This window comes from Megalops cyprinoides, chromosome 11, assembly GCF_013368585.1.
Source record: "Megalops cyprinoides isolate fMegCyp1 chromosome 11, fMegCyp1.pri, whole genome shotgun sequence".
NCBI classification, from domain to species: Eukaryota; Metazoa; Chordata; class Actinopteri; order Elopiformes; family Megalopidae; genus Megalops; species Megalops cyprinoides.
In genome coordinates, this window is record NC_050593.1 from 33,649,785 (window position 1) to 33,674,398 (window position 24,614).

At 42.4% G+C, this 24,614-nt stretch overlaps 1 protein-coding gene across 1 annotated transcript; it reads left to right on the forward strand.

Moving 5' to 3' along the window:
- On the forward strand, nt 1-24,258 carry LOC118785503 (xin actin-binding repeat-containing protein 2-like). Its single transcript, XM_036540196.1, has 9 exons — nt 1-143; nt 7,651-7,814; nt 9,568-9,699; nt 10,950-11,033; nt 12,023-12,092; nt 12,388-12,491; nt 13,080-22,500; nt 23,686-23,819; nt 24,177-24,258. Exons 2-8 carry the CDS (start codon nt 7,764-7,766, stop codon nt 23,778-23,780), a joined length of 9,957 nt encoding a protein of 3,318 aa, XP_036396089.1. The 5' UTR covers nt 1-143; nt 7,651-7,763; the 3' UTR covers nt 23,781-23,819; nt 24,177-24,258.
- The last annotated feature ends 356 nt before the right edge of the window (nt 24,259-24,614 follow it).

Below are 24,614 nucleotides of genomic sequence, written 5' to 3' on the forward strand. Positions count from 1 at the left end.
TGCTGCTGGAGCTGGCCTCCAACACAAAGGGGCACGACGCCTCGTATTCTGCTGGGAAAGGGACCCAGCGGGCCTGGGATTTCGAGGCTTTTTTGTGGGATTCTATCACCGGAACATCGCCGCGATAAAGCTGCAAAGACTTGGTAAGCGCCGTTGTCTGTCAGCATTGTCTCCTTCCTCTCGGGCTGGCCTCCCCTCCCCTGCAACTGAGCACCATCACAGCGGTTTCACGGACAAGCAAACTAAGTGCTGGTTTAAATCGACAAACGCAAAAAAATATATATATACACTGAGGGAAGATGATTGCTCATTTGTCATATATGCTCATATCACGTTGTACAATGTCACTGTGACTTTGTACTAATGAATCTTAACTGTCTGCACCTTTTTGTGGGTGCTTCATTTTCACTTTAATATCATTTATGTTGTCTACCATGCAAACAAAATACAAAATAACTTTGTATAATTATGATTTACTTTTCTTGCCATGTAGAGACTGGTGAAAGTATCAATGGGGATATTTTTAATAATGCAGAATACTTAAAAAATTCTCACATTAATGAATATACAGAATAGTGTGCGCGGTCAGCGTCTGATTATCTGGCTTCTGATTTGTCTTCTCTGCACATTATCAGTTCTGGTGTCATAACAGCAGTAAAAATGCCCTCTTTGACCCTCTCTGAATGTTAATAGTAGGGATAGAGGTAGAGATCAGGATAATACTCATCAGTGAGTGGAACAGACACATTATGGAAGTGGAAGGAAGCAAATTATATGTAGATCTAACTTATCTATCTTAAAACTGCACCCTTTATCTGTCTTTGTATCATGCATCTTGGTATATCTCAGAAGCAAGCTCTGCAGTATTGTTAGTTTGGCTAGCAGGCTTTCTTTTTTATGTTGCTTGATGTTAAACTTTGTCAATTTAAAGGTATATAGAAAATGTAAATTATGATTATCTATCTCTAATTGGGAGTTAAATACGTAGTGTTCACATTAAACGGTCCAGGTTTAACTGCAATGCTTTTCATTAATCAATTCATAAGTATTGACGGATTTGTTCATTTTTCCACACTCATTGTTTCTTTACTCATGAAATAAGAGACATTTTTTTAGTTGGCTTTGGGTTTGTTTAGAGTTAAAATAAACCAGCTTCTTAATTATACTGTTAAATGCGTGGAAAAAGAATTCTTTGAATGTCCTCCTGAACTTTGACACTTTGGTACCCAGTTACCTCATTACTGTTCTTTATGATGTAACAATAACCATTTCCTTGTAAGGATTACCAACTGGCATGCAGCGGTATGCAGTAGCTACCTAAAATATAAGAGGTTAATGACCAAGTCTGGAACAGTGGGATGTAGACATGCAATGCATATAACTACTAATCTTCACACTTGAGGTGTGAAAATATTTGCTTCAATCTGTACAAGCCAGCAGGTCTGACATAAAGTCCTTTATCTCACCTTTCAGATTGTCCTGTACAGGATTACTTTGTACTTTTGGTACTCTGTGTCCATAATGAGCTAAAGCACAAAGAGAATGGGAGTGCTTTGAACTGTTTTATCTGGCTTTGTGAGTAGAGGAAAACACGAGGACATGTCCACTTAATTTGCTGTTGATATCATTATACTTTTTGCTCTCTTTCACCTTTTGTCTACAAATCCTTACAAATGGACAGGATTCACTGCAACAGCTGCAGTTTTGAGAGTTACTATGTTTTATTGGCCATACTTGCAACCTCTAGAGCCAAAGTCTACATATTGCTCATTGAGCAGCTGAACTGACTATTGTGTGCTGCTGTGGGGTCACAGAAAGAGCTGGTTCAACTAAAAATGATGCATAAATCAACAAAGCGTAGAAACTAAGTTTTTCAAATGCCATCATTTCAATATGCTATGTCCTGTTGTCATGTTTCATTTCTTATTTCCTAACCCCAGACAGCAATTGCTTTGGGGTCAGTGACCACAGCTTAGCTCAATATAACTGAGCTCTGCATACCGAAGGTAAGGGCTTCCTCTTACCCTGTAATAAATACCACCAAAGCCACCGGCATCATGTACTTCGGAAAGTGCTGTTGGAATTGTAGTCATAGATGAACAGAAAATCCTTGTCCTAATGGCAAGAAAGCACTGAATTCCTGTTCAGTAGTGGCTGCAGCCCAGTGTTCAAAAACTTCAAACTTGCCTGTAAGTGCACCTAAATAGGCTGTCAGTTTGTGCCAACAGTAAACCAGTGTATTATCACACAGTGAACAAAGGCTACAATTCCACAGATGGATTCTGCACCCTTAAAAAAAGTATTTAGAGTACAATAGAGGAAGACATAGGATCCTATTCTTGATAGCCCTGTACCTCACAGAGTAATGGAAAGTGCCAGAGAACCTCCTGGTGATATTCTTTACACAGGGGAAGTTATCCTTCCCAACACTCTTCTCTCCATCTCTCAGTAGGAAATATGAGTCTATGGGCAGCGTAGTTTAAAATAAAACTGATTTATTTTTTCAAGCGGGCTTTGCGCCTCAGTTACTTCACTTTCCTGTTATGCAACCTCTTGAGGCTCCTGGAATCATGACATGATAATCCGAGTTTTTCAGCAGTCTTTGGAACCGAAACGAATTTCATCAGTGAAGCTTTCTTTCCATGCAGAGATGCATACTGTTTCCGCCGTAAACGAAGCAGGCAATCTACCATTTATGCACTCAGTGATTACGCATGTTTACGTTAATTCGGGTGTCATGTGTGTGACTGGAGTTTAAAGGGTGGTGATGATAAAACCGCAGTTATTTTGGGGGTTTGCTGTGCTGGCCAGTCATCACTTCTCCACCGGCTGATAGGTTTACACCTACATACCCCTCATAGCTGGGCATCTAAAATTGGGGGTTAAGGAGAACATCATTTCATCACATGATGTTGGAAGTGCTACCCTTGACAGGCATGTTATTTTATGATGCAATGACATGTACCAATAGACTGTATCTAGAATTTTTATGAATTGCAGTAGGAAAACTGCAGTAGAATCTAAATTCTGTGGTATTCTGAACAGCAGAAATGTGAGGGAAGAAAAATATTATCCTTCTTTTTTACTATTAGTATCATTAAGCAATGAACACAAATCTAGCAGCGCTATCAGCTTCAGCTGTGCTGGTAATTGAACTCATTTTACTGCAGACTGTATATACAGCACAATAAATAAAACTACAAAGCACCCCATTCATTCAGACGGAGGGAAAGCTAGATTCAGGAAATATCTGCTATTGTGTGTGGATCTATTGGATTTTCCCTTTCAACCCTGGATTGCAAAAAACTCCCAGACTATTCATTGTGGTGTTATATGGAATGCTCAGACATGAACATTGCTGCTCTAAATCTTATAGCCTACTGTATTATGGGAAATTCCTTCAGAAGCATTCATCCGGCTTGCCGTCTTATTTTTCAATGAATACATTAACTATATTTCATTCTATTTGTTGTCATTGTGGGTTTACAAAGCCATTAATTTTTTCAGTTTATGTGGGATTTGTATTAAATGTGATTGATTCTAGTGTGTGACCACATACAGCATGTTGATCATATATAAAAGCACAAATATACGTTATCTGTCACATTAGTGATGTAGTAGCTGCGTGCAGATATATATACAGGCCATTCAGCCCAGCTGCTCATAGTCTACAGTGTATCTCGGACTGTGTCAGCTCTGGTCTTGAACATTCAGATGGTTTGGTTTCCACCTGTGTTCTCTGGCTTTGCTGACAAAATTAATCTTAAAACACCTTTCATTGTCCCTTTTATTCATACCTTTTTAATTTAAAATCCTCAATCAAATCTCACCTGAACCTTCCTTTGTTGAGATTAAAGTGATACAATGTCTTATTTTATTATTTTATTATTTTATTTTATTTATAACCTAAATGTTTGAAACTTGGAACCAGTCATTACATTAAATTACATAACATGCATTTAGCAGATGCTCTTATCCAGAGTGATTTCCATCACAATGGAACATAAGTATCTATTTAATTTTAAACAAGCAACAATGTCAGACCAGGCTAATAACAATAATAGAAATTGCAGACTTTGAAAGGAGCCAAGTTGATTAAGCTGTCTGAAACCTTCTTTCAACAACTTTTACAGAGGATTGTTCAAATACCAATTTAGTGATAAAATCACATGTCAATAGGTCACAAATAAGGAGTTGTCTCTTCATATTGTTAATAATGAAGATATTGGTGATGGCCCATGGCAGGCACATTGCTTACATATGAAAACATGTGTAAACATAAAATTTAGAGACTTGTTGGGATAGGTTAGAAAGTGTTAGCGTGCAGATCACCATATACCTCTTTTGCGTATTAAACATACACTCCATAAATTGATGGGCTGGCGAGAGCCATTTTTTGTTTTTATGCAACCTTATTTTGGAATCTGCAGTTGTTTTCTTGGCTGACAACCACCTACTTGTGCAGGAGCACTGTGGAGAGGAGAATGCCCCTGTTGAACTGCAGGGTGCCTGAGAGTGGCGAGATGAGCAACCGCTGCAGACATAACCACCCCTCCCCTCAGCAGAACAAATCCAGTTTGTTCCACTTCTGTGGGCTCCTGGTCATCATTGGCTGATGACATGGTTATGATCAAACACTGCTGAACTTAGCTTGCACCCAAGGAAAGCACCTTAAACACTGAGCTATTTGGGAGCTCTGGGCGTGTTGTTTTTATTGAACTTTCTTTTGATAACATTTAATGGTGGATTTGTGAAATTCGCATGACAAGAGACAAGAGGATTTATGAGGAGTTGTTACATGAGTGTTAAAAGAATAATGTTAAAAGAACATTATTTCCATATGACATATAATTTAGTGATTCTTTATGCCTTAAATCATGGAGCATCCATCAAGGCATTTCCCTTACAAATGAATTCCCTCTTGGTACCATTATACATTGTTTCTGATTTGAATGAAATTAGGAGAGTGTTGAATTAATCAATCCCAGCCTCAAGAGAGGGAAAGTAGCAAGTTTTATGAATATTTATCTGTCTAAATGAATGTATCTGTATACATTTATCTGACAAAATGGTCAATTCAGCACAAAAATAATTCAGAGATTATCTGAGAAATTAAGACTGAGCCGTAGTGGCGGGAGACTTGCAGGAAGAATATCAGTTCAGCGCGTTCATTATACTTTACAAAAATACATTTGATACATTTCCCTGACAAGTATAATAGTAATAGTATTTTTGTGATTGCTGTTGATATTATATTATTTCACAACTTCTCTTTTGGTAACAAATTCTAAATTCTCATCAGGTGATTTTGATTTTACTTCAGCGGCTATTTGGATTGTTATACAAAGGAAAATATAAAGATAATTGGAGTGAAGATAATGTATGGTTTGTCACTGTGGCTGTATCCATGCTCACAGTGCATCAGTAAGGAATGATGCTTTACATGAATATATTCTGCCACATGCTGTGACCATGAGATTGCTTGGAGCCGCATCCTCTGTGCATGCATAATAACCATACGCTCCTGGGTATCTCTGGCATGTGCATCACGGCAACAGACCCACAGGTGTAGTAATTTGTGCTTCATTGTTTTGCATATGCCGCGCCGGGCCGGATGCACTGCAGTAATCAGGGCTGTGATGATGCATCAGCATCTCCAATGATGTGTTCATGGATTCATGGTCTGCGGTGTCATTGGCCTGATAGCTTTTTACAGCAATGATTGAGGGCAAAGTACAAATCCATATTCTTTCTCTTATGTCATTGCAAGCATTAGTACAGCAGTGCGGTGCAGTGTAGCGGTAAGGAGCTGGGCAGCAGTGTGGTGTAGCGGTAAGGAGCAGGGCAGCAGTGTGGTGAAGCGGTAAGGAGCAGGGCAGCAGTGTAGTGGTAAAGAGTAGGGCAGCAGTGTGGTGTAGTGGTAAGGAGCAGGGCAGCAGTGTGGTGTAGAGGTAAGGAGTAGGGCTTGTACCCTAAAGGTTGTAGGCTTGATTCCCAGGTAGGCCACTGCTGTTGTACCCTTGGGCAAAGCAGTTAACCTAAACCACCTCAGTAAATATCTGGCATATAAAAATTGTAAGCTATGTAGGTTGCTCTGGATAAGAGTGTCCACCAAGCAAAACTATAATGATACAATGGATGTCTGCTGTAAAGTCCATAATGGATGTGAATGATTGTCCCCTCTGTTATAGCTAGCCCTATCTGATTCATAAATGAGCAGAAATGTCCTTTATAATTTCCTTTTTTCTACTCCATATGTTTGGACAGGAATTCAATTACTCTCCAATGATGTGGGGGTGTCACACAATACTTTGGATGACAGATGAGATTAATATAGTCCTTTGAATGATCTGATTAAAAGCATGTGAACTTTTTAAGAATTAGAGGTGAACCATCCAGATGCTGGTATGAATATACATGCTTAACCTCTAAGCTACTCTTTCGGTACATGCAATATCAAGCTAATGACTGTCCTCAGTTTCTAAGAATACAAATTCCTTGTAAGGTCTTTGGCTATATTTAAAAAGCCACCCCCTCCATTTCAGCCTTACTGCTGAGGATTTTAATAATAGTTTTTCTGTTTATAATTTCATTTTATTGTAAGGGAGTTTCCAGCCATCACCTCTATTTTAATTATTTTTTCCATTACAAATGCGGGTTATTAATAATAATGTGTTATCAGTGACTGCAGCTCTCACTGAAAATGCACTTGTTGCTTAAACGCACAGCTCCTTGTAATGACACAAAGACAAGGGGGCAGGTACATCTGCCATATACCCCTTTTGGAAGGGTTCCCCTGGGGGAAAATAGTATGGGTGCACAATGTACTGAGGAAAATCTCACCCAAATATCATCAGTCCTTGGAGGAACGTCGGCATAAATCTAGCATAAACAGGGGTATTGCAGTTAAGAGTTAGTGATTAAAAACTTACCTGCCAATGGTTCATAAACCACCCGACAAACACATTTGTGTCCGGCTCCATGTTTCTGTTTGAGCATCTGGTTGCACCAGAGAGGCCTCGGCTCAGATCTGGTAGGATCTGGGGAGATCAGAGCGCCTTTCTGTTTTACACATCACAAATTCTGGAAATGGCCGCAGTGAAAACTCCACTGAGCGGTACCAGTAAGGTGGTGGAGCACAGTGCCATCCGTTTTTCTGTTCCACATCCAAAATCTGCAATGTGTTTGTTCCTCTTTCTGTCTGTGTGTGAGGACTGTCAGGGAAAAGGGGTGATGCTGGTTGTGTGTGTGTGTGTGTGGATGTATGTGTGCACATGTCTATGTGTGTGCTTTTATGAGTGTGTGTGTGTGTGTGTGTGTGTGTGGGTGGGTGGGTGTGTGTCCACATGTGTATGTCTGTGCGCACGTGTATCTGTGTGTGTTCATTGAGGCAGGAGGGGTGCACTCAGGCAGTTCCTCTCATAACACTTACAATTCAACATCAAAAACACAGTCACCAAGATAGCGTGGTCTCATAAATTCTTATATAAAGTCGAATGCAGATTTATTGCAAGTCTTATATTCACGCTCCTTCATCCCCCAGCAGTAGTGTGAAGTAAGGATGCAGAGTATTGCTCTGTGATTGAGCTCTCCCTCTCCTTCTCTCCTCTAATGGAGACTGTGAGTAACTGATGGACGTTGTCCTCATAGCTGCAGGCAGCGTGGACGGACCCAGGACAGGACTTCCTGAGGAAGCAGAGAGCCAGAGGAACAGACCTCAGACGGAGGAGCTTGAGCCGGTTCCTCTGAAGGAGCGTGTAGCGATGTATCAGGCCGCTGTGTCCAAGACGGAGGGAGCCAGCTGCTCCAGCGCGGTAAGAGAACACCATGAAGACACACAACACACACACTCACTCACACATATGAACGCACATACATACACACACGCGCACACACATGCACACACACTCGCACACATGCACACATCCATACACACACACATGCAGACATACACACACACACACGCACACGCACACACACACACACATATAAACATGCACGCACACAGACGCACGCAGATACACACGCGCAGACACACACACACACACACATATACATGCATGCACACAGACACACACATGCATGCATGCATTCACAGACACACACTCACACACATGCACACACATGCAGACACGCAGACATACATAAACACACACACATACATTCATGGACAGACAGACAGACAGACACACACACACACACACACACACACACACGCATGCATGCACGCACAGACACTGTCATCTGCTCCACATCAAGGCGTCAAGGACAGCACAATGTAAAATGTCTCCTTCTGTAGATGCTCACACTGAAAAAATACTGCTGTTTCTGCTGCACACAAAAGAGTAAAAACCCATCTGAAAGAACCTTTCTCTACATCTGAGAGCTCATCGCCTCAATACTGATTCTAGACGTGTGACAGTGTGGTCAGGGACTCAAGGAAGCAGTTCCAATTAAGGATAGAATTTTACCAATTTATAACTTTTTGGTGTGAAATGCCATCCAATTATTACTTCATAAACATTGACATATTACTACTGTGGATAGAGTCACTCTTTTGTTCAGGTTTGCTAATTGCACTGCAGCTTTGGAGACCTGAAAACCAATGGATTCAAAATGAGTTGAATTTATATTAGGAAACTGTTGACAAAGACAATCATATGATGCACATCTTAAAGGTGTAATGTAGATTCATTCTCATTTGTGATTCAGGAAGCAACTTTACATCATAAATACATCATTTATGTGTATAAGAATATTAATTGTGCAATGAATCAAGTAAGCTTTCCAATTTTCAACTATTTTTAAGATTAAATGGTTTGATTCACAGTTGTTGTGGAAAAAGCCATGGTATTATTGAGTGCATCCGGCAGTGTTGTTCCTGTGATTGTTGTTGGTAGGGAATCAATATACAATGTGCTGGCAGCCCAGTGAGGTCAGAGGTCAGTGAGTGAGAGCATAAGCGGAAACATAATTCCAACTCATCACAACATCATGGTTTATTTGTGCCCCCTACAGGATGACCCTGGAAACCATCATTCATACATAATCCCCCTCTCCTGTGGCATGGACACATGTCAGAATACACAATTTGTATCGCTTTACAAGCTTACCTCATGTGTCTCACAGAAAAGCAGACTAAAAGTGTCTATGTATGCGTGTAGTGTCTATGTATTTCACTCTAGGTTTTTACTTGTCGATGATGGTGTAAATGCAAGTACATTTCCTTTGTAATTTTTACTCAAACATTACATTGTTGTCATTTAGCAGATGCTTTTGTCTAGAGTGACTTACTCTGGTTACAGTTTTTACATGTTGTCCATCTATACAGCTGGATACTTACTGAGGCAATTCTGGGTTAAGTACCTTGCCCAAGGGTATCACGGCAGTGCCCCAGTGGGGAATCGAACCAGCAACCTCTCAGTTACGAGCCCAGCTCCTTAGCATTATGCTACACTGCTGCCCATTTTGAAGCCTTGATTACTATGTGTCCTGCTAAAGGCATAGGTTTGATGTTGCAGGCGTCAGAGGTGGATGGGGCTAATGACATTTCTGCTCCCTCATCAGGTCATGGAAGAGAGTGAAGCCTGCTCATTGCCGGGTGGACTGGCCAGTGTGAAGAGACAATTCGAGAGCAAAGACATGTCGTCTTCACAAAGCACCGTCACCCAGTTCTACTTCAAAAACAGATCCGTGCAGGTAATTAATTGGCCGTTACATTACATTACACTACATTACTGTGCATTAATTTAGCAGACGCTCTTATCCAGAGAAACTTCCAGCACAAAAGAAACAGAAGTGTATCCATTCAAGTTGAATGGGCAACAGTGTTGGACCAGGCTAACAACACTCCCAGACCAGTGAGTATGAGTATAACACCATTTAAGCCCTACCCAAAGGTAGGTTGTGTTAACTGACTAGACAAGATAAGCCAAGTATACCACCATACATCAGTCACAATATTGCCCATTATTCCCATGCAGATGATTCAAGCGGGAAAGTCCGGCCCATGGCTGGGTAGACAATGTGACATTAGTAGGAAATAGACAGAGACAGAGCCAGACCTGGATCAGTTTACTTCCACCATGTCATCATTCAGCCATCAACTCCACTGTTATTTAACCATTCACTCCAATGTGCTTCTGCATTCTTATGATTCACTGCCCAGCTGAAAACAAGGCTGTGGTCAATGAGTAAAAAAATGTGTGCTTACTGAATTATGGAGTGGGCTGGGGAGGTCAGGTGTTGGTGCAGAACTGTCATTGTAGTAGCTTCAGTAAAGTACGCAGAGGGGTTAAGTACGCATGTACGCTTTCTGGTAACAGGTGGGCATTTTTTTGTTTATTTCTTATGATGTATGATACAGCAATATTGAGTTATGGCAACAGAACTATATATGAAAAACCATAGCAGTAGTTACTCAGCAGTAAAAGACCATGATTTAATTTCTCAGTGAGTTGCAAGGGATACTGACAGAAATCAGCCATGGAAGCTGACACAAATTCCAAAATAACAACAAGGCGGTAGAGGAGGCAAATTAAAAGTTTTCTCTCCAATGATAAACATGCGGTTACAGGAAAAATGTCGTGCCATCATCTCTTTGCTGTCAGCTTGTCGTTTTACAGGGGAAAGCCTCCTAATTAGCAGGGTATCGCTTTTCATAGCTCTCTCTGATATGCCTTCACTGATCTATTTCTGTCTAAATATTAATTAGTTCAGCAACTTCAGCTGCTAATGATGATGGTGCATTATCAGTGAAAAGGGCAATGGCTCGCTGTATCTGCTGTGTGTGTGTGTGTGTGTGTGTGTGCGCGTGTGCACGCCTGTATGTGTGTGTGTGTGTGTGCTTGTGTGTATGCATCTGTGTGTGTGTGTGTGTGTGTGTGTGTGTGTGTGTGTGTAAGTATGTGCACACAAGTGTGTGACAGCATGTATCTTCCACCCCACAGGACACATCCGATGTGACAGCAAGGAGCAGTGCCAGGGAACTCTTCCCTTCCTCTCAGCAGGTGACATTCTTTCAGGATGAAAAGGTGACAGCACACAGGACAAGAACTGATGGACTCAACATTTTTTCTATTAAATTGTTTCACATGAAATTGTTACAGACAGTCTACCTACAGCTGCCTGAAACAAACACTTTGGGCTTTGTCATGCAGCTGGACTATTCCTGATCCAGTATGAATCACACTTTTTGATAATTGCTTTTTTTTCCCAAATACCTAATTTGTAAAATATCAGTTATATTGTGACATACCTACCATGTGTGAAGGTCACAATAAATTAATGCTGCTGCTCACATTACTCCTTATGCTATTTTCATAACGCTACTTTGTTCATTTTGTGAGAGCCAGTTCAATTTGACAGGAAGTATTTAGGCCCTGTGATACAAATTAATGAATAAATAATACTATCCTAAGGCAGCACGTCTTTTCATAATTACTTTCATTTACAATACTTGTTTTTAAACAGAGAGATAAAATAAAACAAATGCATTCTTATGCATGAATGTTTTATAGTACATTGAAAACCTTAGTTATATATAGATATAGATTATATAGATATAATATAAATAGTTTATATAGATAATGTAATAAAACTCCTCTTTAGGGTGAGAAGGCATAGAGTTAAAAATGTATTAACCCTACAGTCTTTGGGGGTCAAATTTTATGTTTTAAAATGGATCTGAATGAATGTTCTGGATGAACAGTGTGAAATGATCAGGGTGCTTTTTGTAACTAGAGATGCAAACCTGGTCCTTACTACAGCTATATGTCACAGTATTTTCCAATTAACTTAATGAAAACACTGTTTCTCATTATTTTATTCACATAATGAGACAATGCTCTGAAAAACTGACAAAACCAGCTAAATTAATTAAAAGTCCCCAAAACAAGTGTGGTATTAGTGGCTTTCTGCATGCCTTTGAACAGTGTCATGGTTCACTGAATAAAGACCATTCTTTTTGGTTACTGGTAATCATGATGCTGAAACACGATGCTTTCACTTAATCTTGTTTTAGGTCTCACACGATCAGAGTGTTCACCAGAGCAGTGTTGCCTCCAGCTATGAAAACCATTATGATGAAATGGGTAGAGTATCATTGCTGTTTGTCGTTTATCTATTTTCACATGAGATGTGCTGTTATGCAGTGCCTTGCAAGTAATCAAATGAATGTGCGCTTGCACACAAACACACATGTACATGCACACACACACACACACACACACACACACACATACACACAATAAACAATGAAAATGGATGGGAAGTGAAATCATGCTGATTACTATCTGCCACAGTAACATTCTATTCCATCTATTATGGGTGTATTAATTTTTAGTTGTATCTAAATACATTTTCTGTTTTTTTTTTTTTCATATTAAGTGAGACTCAGTGGAGATGAAGACTCACCAAAGATTTCCACTCAGGCTCTGAAGGAGCAGTTCGAAAGATCCATTGAGGAGGCAACTCCGACCAAGCAAATAAAGGTACATGAGGATACTTAAAAATGTTTAGCATTTACCAAAAAAAAAAGTTGCTTTAACTGTTTCATCAGTTGTTTTAATTGTTTCATCTTAAGACACAGAAAATCAATAAATTATATTGGCTTGATGGGCATTTCATTTCATGATTAATTAATTAGCCCACAAAACATGTAAACTGCACAAAAACAACTACAATTATAATTCATAGCAACAATCAATAGACTGTACATACATGCCAAAGTATGGTGTGTAAACTTCAGTTTTTAATATGCATCTTATTTTAATTGCCTCCCAACTTTAATGCTAGCAGTTCTCCCCAGACTGTCTTATCAGACTGTTATCTCAATTTACCCAGTAAAACCGCACTCATCACTCACATGTTTCTGATATTTGAACAGATAACTGGTACATAATTTCTTTTTGTAAACATTAACAAACACTCTAGCAGAAACAAAATTATTCATGGCTAATTTTATGATTCATGACTGAGGTGTATAATCAGCTTTTTCCTCGTAAGTGTGACAAAGTTGTTAAGGGTTGTTAGAAAAACGTGTACTGATCAAAAACACCCGCTGTTCTTGTCCCCAAAAGATTGAGCTTGATTACAACCAGATTCAGTGGGATCCGGTTGTAAGTGTTTCCTCTAGAGCCTCAGCTGGAAAGATGTACGAAACTTCAACCTTGACTAGGAGAGTAGGGGGGAACGCCGCCACCTCCGCCTACGGAAGCATGGAACACTTCCCTCCCCCACCCCCAGACCTATTGCAGGTGTCCTCCGATGTTCCAGACAGGTGCTGCTCACCAGAACTACCTGAACCAACCTGCACACCCAAATACGTGGTAAACAAGGAGCAGTACTCCAAGCAGAGGAACCTGTATGAGCTCAAACGCCTCTATAAGCACATCAACCCAGAGGTACGGAAGAACCTGGAGAGGGATTTCTTCAGCGACGTCACAGAGATCGAAGGGAACCAGCTTGAGAGCCAGGAGGAGATAGGTGATGTGCAGCAGGCCAGGTACGTGTTTGAGAACACGGGTAACAGTCCGAACAAGAGCATGAGCCCAGAACGGGAGTACCTGGAGTGGGACGAGATCCTCAAGGGGGAGGTGCAGTCCATGCGCTGGATGTTCGAAAACAAACCGCTGGATCTGATTAAAGACGAATCTCCGGATGAGGATAACGTGAAGAACATCGCCCAGCAGGAAATCATCGCGGGCAGTGACGTCAAGTACACGGCATGGATGTTTGAGACCCAGCCTATGGATGCTTTGGGTTCAGACACCCCGGACTCCATTAAAAAGACCAGAAGGTTTCCTGAGCTGGCGAGAGGAGACGTACGCACTGCCACCTGGCTGTTTGAAACGCAGCCGATGGACGCTCTCAATAAGATCCACCAGGAGGAGGAGCAAACCGCAGAGCTCATCTACACACATGAAGTAACTGGAGGTGACGTCAAAACCACCAGGTACCTGTTGGAAACGCAACACCTGGACTCCCTAGGCCACACCGAAACAATTGATGAAAACCACTTCCTGAATCTCAAATCAGAGCTGGAGGAAATGAAGGGAGACGTGAAGATGACGACTAAGATGTTTGAAACGCAGCCTATGTGTGTTATCAGGGGAGACTCGGGTCAGATGTTGGAGATTACAACTGTGCGCAGAGAGGAAACCGAGAAAGGGGATGTGAAGACCTCTCGCTGGCTCTTTGAAACCCAGCCTCTGGACATGATCAATAAAGATCCCTCTCAAGTGAAGGTGATTTGCAGTGTGTCCATGGAGGATAACGTCAAGGGCGGTGTTAACTTGGGAAGATGGCTGTTTGAGACAAAGACTTTAGACTCCATAAAAGATGAAGACTGGCAAAGCTCTAAGCAGGAAAAGGAAGAGATCATTGGTGCTGATGTCCGCAAACACTGCTGGGCGTTTGAGACTCAGCCTATGGACACTTTGAAAGACAATTCAAACGCCAGACCGGTCCCTACTGAGGAAATCATAGGGGGTGATGTGCGGTCAGCTAGACATTTGTTTGAAACTGTTCCAATGGCGGCCCTGAAGGATAGTCCTGAGGTTGGTAAACTTCAAAAGGTTGTTGCATCTGAGGAGGAAAAAGGTGATGTTAGACATCAGAGGTGGGTCTTTGAGAGTCAACCACTCGAGCACATCAGAGACGAGAAGAAGGAATTCATACGGACAGTGAACCTAGAAGAACTCGACAAAGGTGATGTCACAAACTACAAGGAAAGATTTGAAACCATGGATTTAAGCAGATGTGATGCAACTCAAAAGATTCAAGTTGAAGGTGTCACTAGTGGGTCTGTGAAATCAAACAAAGTTCTTTTTGAATCTACACCCATGTATGCGATGCAAGACAGCTCTGGCCATTACCATGAGGTAAAAACAGTGAGAAGGGAAGAGATAGTCGAGGGAGATGTCAGACGCTGTAAGTGGATGTTTGAAACGCAGCCAATTGATCAGTTCGATGAAAGCATCAAACATTTCCAGATCATTAAGGGGATATCCAAACAAGAGATCGAATCAGGCGATGTGAAAACTGCCAAGTGGCTATTTGAGACACAGCCATTAGATTCCATTAAATATTTCAGCAATGTTGAGGATGAAGAGGGTGTGACTAAGGAGAATGACATCGTGAGTGGGGATGTCAAAACGTGCAGGTGGCTGTTTGAGACTCAGCAAATGGATGCACTGTACGAGAAGGAGGAGGTGAACAAAGCGGAAACTGAGGAAATCTATAAAGGCGATGTGAAGACCTGCACTTGGCTCTTTGAGACACAGAACCTGGATACTCTGAAGGATGAGTCTGAGACCGTCCTGAAGACACGCACAGTTGAGCAGGAGGACGTCCAGGGCAAAGACGTGCGCATGGCCCGTTTCCTTTTCGAGACGGAAAACCTCGAGAACATCACAGGCGAAGAGAGCAGCACAGTTAAAAGGGTCACTGAGATAGATATTCAATCTGGGGATGTGTCCAGAATGAAGTATATATTTGAAAACCAGTCCTCTGACATAGTGACTTCAACTTCTGAGGAAATAATGCTAAAGCTGAAGGCTTCTCAGAAGGAGGACATTCAGAAAGGAAATGTGGTTAATTGCAAGTGGATGTTTGAAAACCAGCCAATAGACACTATCCGTGAGATTACCGAAGAGCCCAGGGACACGCGTACGGTGACAGACGTGCAGGGAGGTAATGTCGACAAAGGCCGTTTCATTTTCGAGACCATCTCTTTGGATAAAATTCAGGAAGAGTCCTCTGAAGCGGAAATGACGCAAATTCAGAAAATCATCCGTGAGGACATAGAGAAGGGGGATGTCAAAAACTACACCATGATGTTTGAAACTCAGCCACTGTACGCAATCCGAGACAAAGAAGGTCACTACCACGAGGTCACAACTGTCACTAAGGAGGAAACCATGCGGGGTGATGTAGTGGGTGCCAGGTGGCTGTTTGAAACAAAACCTCTTGATTCAATAAAGGACACAGATGAGGTCTATGTTATTAAAGCTGTCACCGAGGAAGACATCCAGAAAGGAGATGTGACTTCAGCCAGGTGGAGATTTGAAACACAACCTCTTGATGAAATAACAGAGGACATGAAAGTCTCAGTAAAAACTGTTGCAGACATTCAAGGGGGAGATGTGAAAATGAACAAAAAGCGTTTTGAGAGAGACGAGATGTCCCAAAAGTATGTCAGAACAGTTAGTGTAAGCGAGATCCAGAAGGGTGATGTTAGAACTGCTACGTGGATGTTTGAAACACATACAATCGATAACATCCGTGGCGAGGGGTCAGAATACGAGGAGATGGAGAAGGTGACAAAGGAAGAGGTGCTAAAAGGAGATGTTAAGCAATCGGTGTGGCTCTTTGAAAAACAGCCCCTTGACAGTATAAGAGAATCAGACGAAACCGATGTTGTGGTAACCCGTGAGGAGATTCCTCAGGCAGATGTCAAGACGACAACATGGCTTTTTGAAACAACTCCATTCCATGAATTTAATGAAAGCAGTGTAGAGAAGAGAGAAATCATGGGCAAAAGCATAAAAGACACCCTTGAGGAGCTGTACAGTCAGAAAATGGTCAACTCACAAGGAATACTTATTGAAGCTGATGAGATTGGTGATGTTAGAATGGCAAAATACAAGCTCATGAATCAAGAGGCTCCTCAAATTCAGAGAGAGGAAATCCTCAGAGGGGATCTGAGCAATATAATGATGAATCTCCTGAACAAACAGGAAAAAACCGAGAGGGGAATCACCATAGATGAGGAGGAGAGAGGTAACATCAACACAACAGTGAAACAGCTCTTCAGCCAAGAGATGGGTCTGAACGTTCAGAAAGAGGAAATAATCAGGGGCGATATTCAGGAAGCAATACACAAGCTGCTAAAGAAAGAAGGATCCAACAAACGTGGTATTCTCATTGAGGAGGACGAGAAGGGAGACGTGAGGATGACCATATATTCACTTCTCAACAAAAGAGAGGAAAACGGACTCGATAAAGAGGATGTTGTCAGGGGCGATGTAAAACAAGCTCTCCACAGACTTCTGTCAAACTCGGGCAGCACCGAACAGTCAATGAAGATCAAAGTGAGCGAAACGGAGCGAGGGAATGTGAGCTTTTACTCCACCTGTATTGAGTCTGGAGCTCTGGACTACCTCAAACAGCTGCAGACTGAGCCAGACGACACCCTGCTGGGAAAGGAGGATAAAGAGAGGATCGTTGGCGGTGATGTCGAAGGGACGAAACGCATGCTGAGCAGCAGTCAGGCTCAGATTGAGCGCACGGTGACTGCGGACGACATCGTCCCCGGCGACGTGAACAACACCGTCAAAGTCTTCATGATGGAGCCCGTGATGTCCTCTGATAACATGCAAAAGGAAGAAATCGTGAAGGGAGATTTAAGAGCTGCCCTTAATTCGCTGACACAGGCGATAAACCAGGCGGTGGTGGTTGAGAAGGAGGAGGTGGTGAAGGGTGACATACCCATGGCGTTGAGGTCTCTGAAGAAGGCTCAGCACCAATCGAAGGAAGTTGAGAAGCCAGACATTGTCCCAGGCGACATCAAAGGAGCGCTGGAGTCCCTGGAAAAATCTGCAACCAGCAGGGCTGAAATTATCATAGAAGATTTAGTGCCTGGTGACATCAAAGGCACCCTGAAATCACTGGAGCAGGCGAAGAAGGCTGTGAGAGAAGTGGAAAAAGAGGAGATTGTTAGAGGTGACATCCATACTGCGATGCAGAGTTTGCGGCAGGCCTCCAATGAGAAGAAGGTCTTTCAGCAAGAGGAGATGGTGCAGGGGGATGTGAGAGGAACCATACAGCTCCTGCTGGAGCCACCTGCTCCATCCAGAATGCAACGCAGGCCAAGTACGGAGGGAGATGTGAAAAATTCCATAAAATCCCTGTACGACATGCCAGAGCAAGCTCAAATGGAGAAAGAAGAGGTAATAAAAGGAGATGTTAAAGGCACAATAAAAAGCCTGCTGCAGGAGACGCAGCAGAGTCGAGCTAAAATCAGAATTGATAATTCCAGGAAAGTCAGAGTGCCTGTGAAAACTCCATTACTTTCTCAGCAAGAGACCCACGCAAGCTCAGTTATGACTAGAGACGAGTGTGAGACAGTAAATTCAGTTCCCGCTGTTAAGAATCTGTCTCAGAGCGCTGAATCACAGAGCAGCGCACAAAAGCACACAAACATTAAATCAGTCAAGAGTAAGCCTTTAACCCAGGAGGATCATTCTTTTACAACACAAACTGCAGTGATCAATAAGTCTCATACTTCACTGCAGACAAATGTTAACGAACAATCAGTGAAACAAAAAGCGGCAGCCTCCACGATCATAAAGAAGAAAAATGTGACCAGTCAGATGACTGAATCGCAAACTAGCGTCACTGCAGAGCACACGCAGAGTGTAAAAACAGTCAGGCAGGTTCAGACGGTGGCGGAACACAAAACAGTCACTGAAAAGCAAAACATCAAGTTCCGTAATCTTGAAACGGGCCGAAAGGGTCTCATCACTTCGGATAAAAAGAAGCAGAAATCGGAAATCACTAACCTCCCACCACCACCGCCATCCCCACCCCCAATGTCCGAGCCTGAATTGCCTCTCCCTCCCCCGCCTCCGCCCATTGCAGAATCTGACAATGCAACATCCCGCCCACCTGTGATGAGGCAGGACAGTGACCTCCCTCCCCCTCCTCCTCCACCAATCGAATCCATAACATCTGAGCCTGAACATTTCCCTCCTCCCCCACCTCCTCCTCCACCCCCAGCACCAGGACAGGACTATCTCCCACCCCCACCCTCAGAGCAAGAACTACAGCCTGTACCCTCTCAACCATCAAAGAAAATTCCATCTGGAGTCCCCTTGCCAAAGCCAAAACAAGAAGAATGTCCTCGCCCACCAAGAAAGGTCTTCATCCCTCCAATAAAAGTACCACCTCCACCTGAGGAGCATACACCTGTTAAAAAACCCTATGTGAGGAAATTTAAAACCCCACTGATGATTGCAGAGGAAAGGTACCGAAAGCAGAAAGAAGAAAGTGAGAAAAACAAGGGGGGCATAACACCCATCCATCCTCCCGACAAAGAGGAGGCACAAGTCTCACTCAGTGTTGTCTCTGAAAAGTCTGCCACTGAGAACATAGCAAAGGAGCAGTCAGAGACAAGCATTGCATCTGAGATAACTCAGAGCATAACAGAAGAGCTTGTGACTAAATTCAAGCCCGCAGTATCACATAGTTCACCAGCGCACACGGAATCCAAAGATATTCCCACAAGCAAGCCACTTACCTCCACAGTAAATCAGAAAACCGCTGTCCTTTCTTCAGCTAAACAGCAAACCACCTCCAGTCATACTTCTGTCTCCTCCTCAGTTAAACAGCAGACCACATCCATTTCATCCGTGAGGCACCAAACAGTCTCTTCCAGTGAGCAAAAGGTGACTTCTGTTTCCTCTTCACAGTCTCACTCTACTTCTGACGTCCAGTCATCTGCCAGTGTGGCTTTAGCAGCAGCTTCTGACCACCTTGAAAGCATTTTGCAGATCAGCTCAGAAGACGATATTCCTAAGAAGGACATTATTCAAGAGTTTGTAAATCTTAAAAGTGAAGCTTCTCCAAACACAGACAAGTCTAAGGAAAATGACAGTTCTGTAGCTCAGGCCCTAGAGAAAGTTCCCCCGCCCCCATCCTCTTCTAACAAAATTCCGAAAGTGACACCCAGTTTCAAGGTTAAACCACAGACGGCACCGAAAGTTGAAAAAACAGGAAAGCAAGAAGAAAATAAAGATGTCAAGACAGAAATCAAGGGTGCAGACACAAGCGCAGAGCAGTTAAGTCAAAAAAGGGAAGAGAGTACATTACAGGTGCATAGTGTCAAAGCAGTTCAGGAAATTACCCAAACAGTAACTACTGTGCAGGAACAGACAACAACTGAAGTGAAAGGGGAAACGCTTGAGGAGCACAAGCAAAAAGAAAAGACTGCAACCACAAAGGACAGCAAGACGGAAAATCAAACAAAAAAGTCAAAGCGCAAATCAAAGAAGGAGAAAGAGGCAAAGCAGCAGACACTGGTTAAAGCCGCCAAAGAGACAAAGCCACCTGGTTCAGTCAAGGCAGCCCCCGAGCAGGAAGAAATAAGCACTGTTCAGACACACAAAGCCATTAAGGAAGAGCGCGTTCAGGTCACGGAGGAAGTGGTCATTACCGAAAGTAAAGTTCAGCAAAGTTTCCAGCAGGAGAGCACAGGTCAGCTTCAGAAGCAGACGAAGTCGTCTAAAAAACAGAAGGAGCAAACAACCAGCAAACAGAGGGTTCAAGATAAATCAAGCGAAGACAGTGAGGATGCTCCAGCCACACTGACAGGCAATCAAGCTGAAAAAGAAGCTGCTGCGCCTTTGAAAGCGGGCGCAGAGGCTACACAAAAACGTGATGAAGTCAAGAAGTTACTGTCTCAGATAAAAAAACTGCAGGGAGCCTCGGGAAAAATCAGCTCAGAATCTGTGAAGAGACTGCTGGGTAATGTACCAGAGTGGCTGATTGGGCCAGAGGAAAAGAATGATTTGGAGGCGGTTGCAGTTGAGCATAATATTCAGAGGCTAAAAGAGATCATAGTGTATGTGAGAAATCTAGCACAAGCTAAACTTTTATATTTAGATGAAAATATGGCGTCCTTGGAAAAGCATGAAAGTGAACCCGTATCTGAGAAGAAAGTTACAAGTGGAGCAACACCAAAAACATCTAAATTAAGCGCTGGCTCTGCTAAGCCTGAAACTGAAAAGGGTACAGGAGAAGCAAAAAAGGCTTCACGTAAAAAGAAAAAACAAGATTCAAGTGGAGGGAAAACAGATGATCTCAGAGACTCTTCTCCCCTAATAGGACTGAGCTCTCCATCTCCCGCTGTCATCACCAATGAGTCCATGAGAACAGATTCTCCTCTTCAGTCTGATACACCTACACCTGAGATCAAAGAGGACACAACCTCTTCAACATCTAATCAACCCGATGATCCAGCCAAGCTGAGTACCACCTTGGCTGAGAGCTCACACAGAGATTCCCCCCCTCTGACCCCACAACCACTGGAGGTTACGAAAATATGTGAGCCTGTGGAAAGTCCACAGCTGTTCCGTGAAGACAAAGATGAGTCAGAAGTGGCGGTAGTGAGTGGGTCAGTGAGACACAAGAAAGAGTTCTTTGAAGAGGCTCAGAAGGCAGAGGTGAACAAGACTTATGTACGGAAGGATCCTATTGACATCCCAGAGCGCTTGGGTCCAGACACAGAGGAGCCTGAGATTGAAAACCCGGAGAAGGAGTTCGTAGAGCCTCCGTGGGTTGACCTCTTGGGACTCGTCCATAAATTTGAATCACCATCTCATATGTCGGTGGTGAACGCGACCCATGTGCGGAAAGATCCTATTGAAATACCAGAGCGCTTGAGCGCAGATATAGAGGAGACTGAGAATAAAAATACAGAGAAGGAGCATGAAGAACTTCCAAAGGTGGACCTGTTGGGACTTGTCCACAAATTTGAATCACCGGCTCAAATGTCTGATGAGAACAGGCAGAAGGATCCCCTTGACATCACAGGTCACTTTGGGATGGAAAGGGAAGAGACTGAAAAACACCCAGAGAAAGAGCAGGAGGAGCTTCCGAGAGTTGATCTGTTGGAACTCGTCCACAAATTTGAAACACCGTCGGAGATGACTGATGTGAGCAGACGAAAGGATCCAATTGATATCCCAGAGCGCTTGGGTCCAGACATGGAGGAGACTGAGAACGTACTCCCAGAAAAAGAACACGAGGAACTTCCAAAGGTTGACCTGCTAGGACTCCTCAACAAATTTGAGTCACCTGAACAGAAGGTCTACGTAAGAAAAGAGCCAATCAGCATACCTGAGAGACTTGGGAGTGACACAGAGGACACAGAAGCTGAAGAGGACAAAAAAACTACCCAAATGGAAGAAATTCTATCTCTTGATATTAAGGCAATTAAAACTGTCTTTGAGGCTGATCAAAATGTGCATGTCAAGCAGCAAAAAATTAGACAGGAGAAGCTTGATTCAGAGGTGAGTGAAATTATGACTGGTGATTCAAGGGAGACAAATACCTCAAGGCAAGAGAGGGACTCCTGGCAGAGTTCTCCTCTACCTGATCAAAAGGATCCATTTGGACCAGTAGGGTTTTCCGAAACAAAGTCTACCATGGAGCAGTTCTCAAGCGTTGATGAGTTTGGCAACAAGCTAAGCGGAACGAGGAGTACGGCAAACGTCTCCCACCATTCGGAAAGTCCCACCCCTCAGCGTTCTCCCCTGTCATATGCAGATGTGGTGAGACGGAAGACATCTGGGCTGGATGAGTCTGCCAGTGTCTCTCACAGTGAATTTCAGAAAGTGTGTACAGAGAGTGAGAGCACTTTCACAAGCCTTACATACAGCGTCTGTCAAGAAAGTACGTCGCAGACGGTGTCTCACAAGGAAGAAACTGTCATGACTGGTAAACAGAGTTGTGCAGCATGAGGAAACTAACCGAATATAACGGTGTGTTTTCTGTGTTTGCTTTTATTCACATCCTTGAATAACATTTCATTTATTCATTTATTTATTTTTCTGCATTTTCCATTTACAGATTTTTGTTATGTGCTTTCTTTATCCTCTGCATCTGAGAGCCTAATAATCTCATACCAAAGCATCACAGTTGATTGAGTTTTGATAGTTCAGCCATTGTGGATGTTTGTACTTTGTACACTGAAATAGTCGCACGATGTCTTGTGCTTCAGATGTTGCATTTCTAATCATTGCATTGTGTGGCCAATGTCACTTCTGCTTTTTGGCACCATGTGAGAGAGTGCTTGTTTATGTGTGTGATACATATCTAAGTACTGTTGTGACTTTGGACCACACTCCCTCTAACCACCACATGCTTTGTACTTAACTCAGAGTGACACATTTAAACAGGTGGCATTTGGTTTGACTTTATCCCAGTAATTTCAGTAATTGTAGCTTTCATTATGTTCTGTAAAACATGTAAAAGTGAAATACTTCTTGAACTAAAATTTAGTAAGAAGCACATTATGGTCAATTGAATCTGTGCCTTTGTGTTGTATTCTCAAATGTAGAGAAAAAAAATGCATACCATGCCTGAGTTCGTTAACTACATCAGCCCAATGAAACTGTATTAAAATCCTTACAAATCCAACAGCAGTATGATAATATGCAAAGTCACATAATTACAATAGTTCCCCCACTGAATTGAACAGAATGAATAAAACACAATTTGTGTTATAGGAACCAAAACTTCCCTGAAGGTCAAGAGCACTGTATTGTTTAATGTTGCGTTTAATTGATCCTGTCTGATTTTGTGAGGTGTGCTGTGTGTTCATCACTCTATAAAGATTTCAGCAAGTTCCCTGAAAGCCTTTGGCACCATTATATGAGGAAAACATAAATTACATACAAAATAATTTCCATTATTTATGTTTAGCGTATCTGTCACTTTTAGCTCTAACAATGGTATTGCCTTTAGGTGCTAGAGTGTAAATCTGTATTTCTCATACACTTTTGAATTAAACTGACATTACTGTATAGAATATTGTGATGTTAAAAAGCGGAGCATGTGAATTCTGAATGGGTATCACATTTTAATCATCTGAATGCTTATGCACTTTTCATCTCTTTTCAGAAAATTCGAGTTCCAGAATCAGAGCTGTGCAGGGTATGTCGGAAGAGGGTCTATCCGATGGAGTCTTTGATTGCGGACAAACAAAACTTCCATAAATCCTGTTTCTGCTGTGAGCATTGCAGAAGTAAATTAAGGTAATGTCAACTACAGCTGAAAGTAGAATTTTATAAATTACCCTGTGGGCAGCAGTGTAGCATAGTGGTAAGAAGCAGGGCCTGTATCTGAAAGGTTCCTGGCTCGATTCCTCACTGAAGCCCTGCTGTTGTAGCCTTGTACAAGCTACTTAACCCACAGTTGCCTCACTAAGTATGCAGTTGTATAAACTGATAACATGTAGAATTTGTAACCTGTGTAAGTTGCTCTGGAAAGAGTGTCTGCTAAATGACAATAATGCAATGCAACAAAGCTGTGCAGTGGACTCTGGACAGACATTTCATATGCATGTCCATCCCATTTGAAGCATAATTGATTTCTGTTGTCGTCTTCTACAGCCTTGGCAACTACGCCTCCCTCCATGGACGTATGTACTGCAAACCACATTACAAACAGCTATTCAAGTCCAAAGGCAATTATGATGAAGGTTTTGGACAGAAACCTCACAAGGAGCTATGGAGTTCTAAAAATCAAAAGAGTTCCAACGAGGAGGCCATTCTAAATACCTCTTGTGAAAACATGGATTTGAGAAAGCCCATTTCGAGGAGCAGCGCAAATTATTTTGGAAAAGATTCAAAAGAAAAACAAATCAGCACATCATTTGATGAGACCAAAAAGCCCAAAAGTAAACTCTCTGTGGTTTGGCCCCCTAAAACCAATTCCCAAAAGAAATTGTTTAGCATAGAAGAGGAAGTCAGGTTGGTCAAGCCAAGCTGGCCTCCTCAGGACGGTTCTCCAAAGACTACCCATGAAACACCAACACATAAATGTCTGTC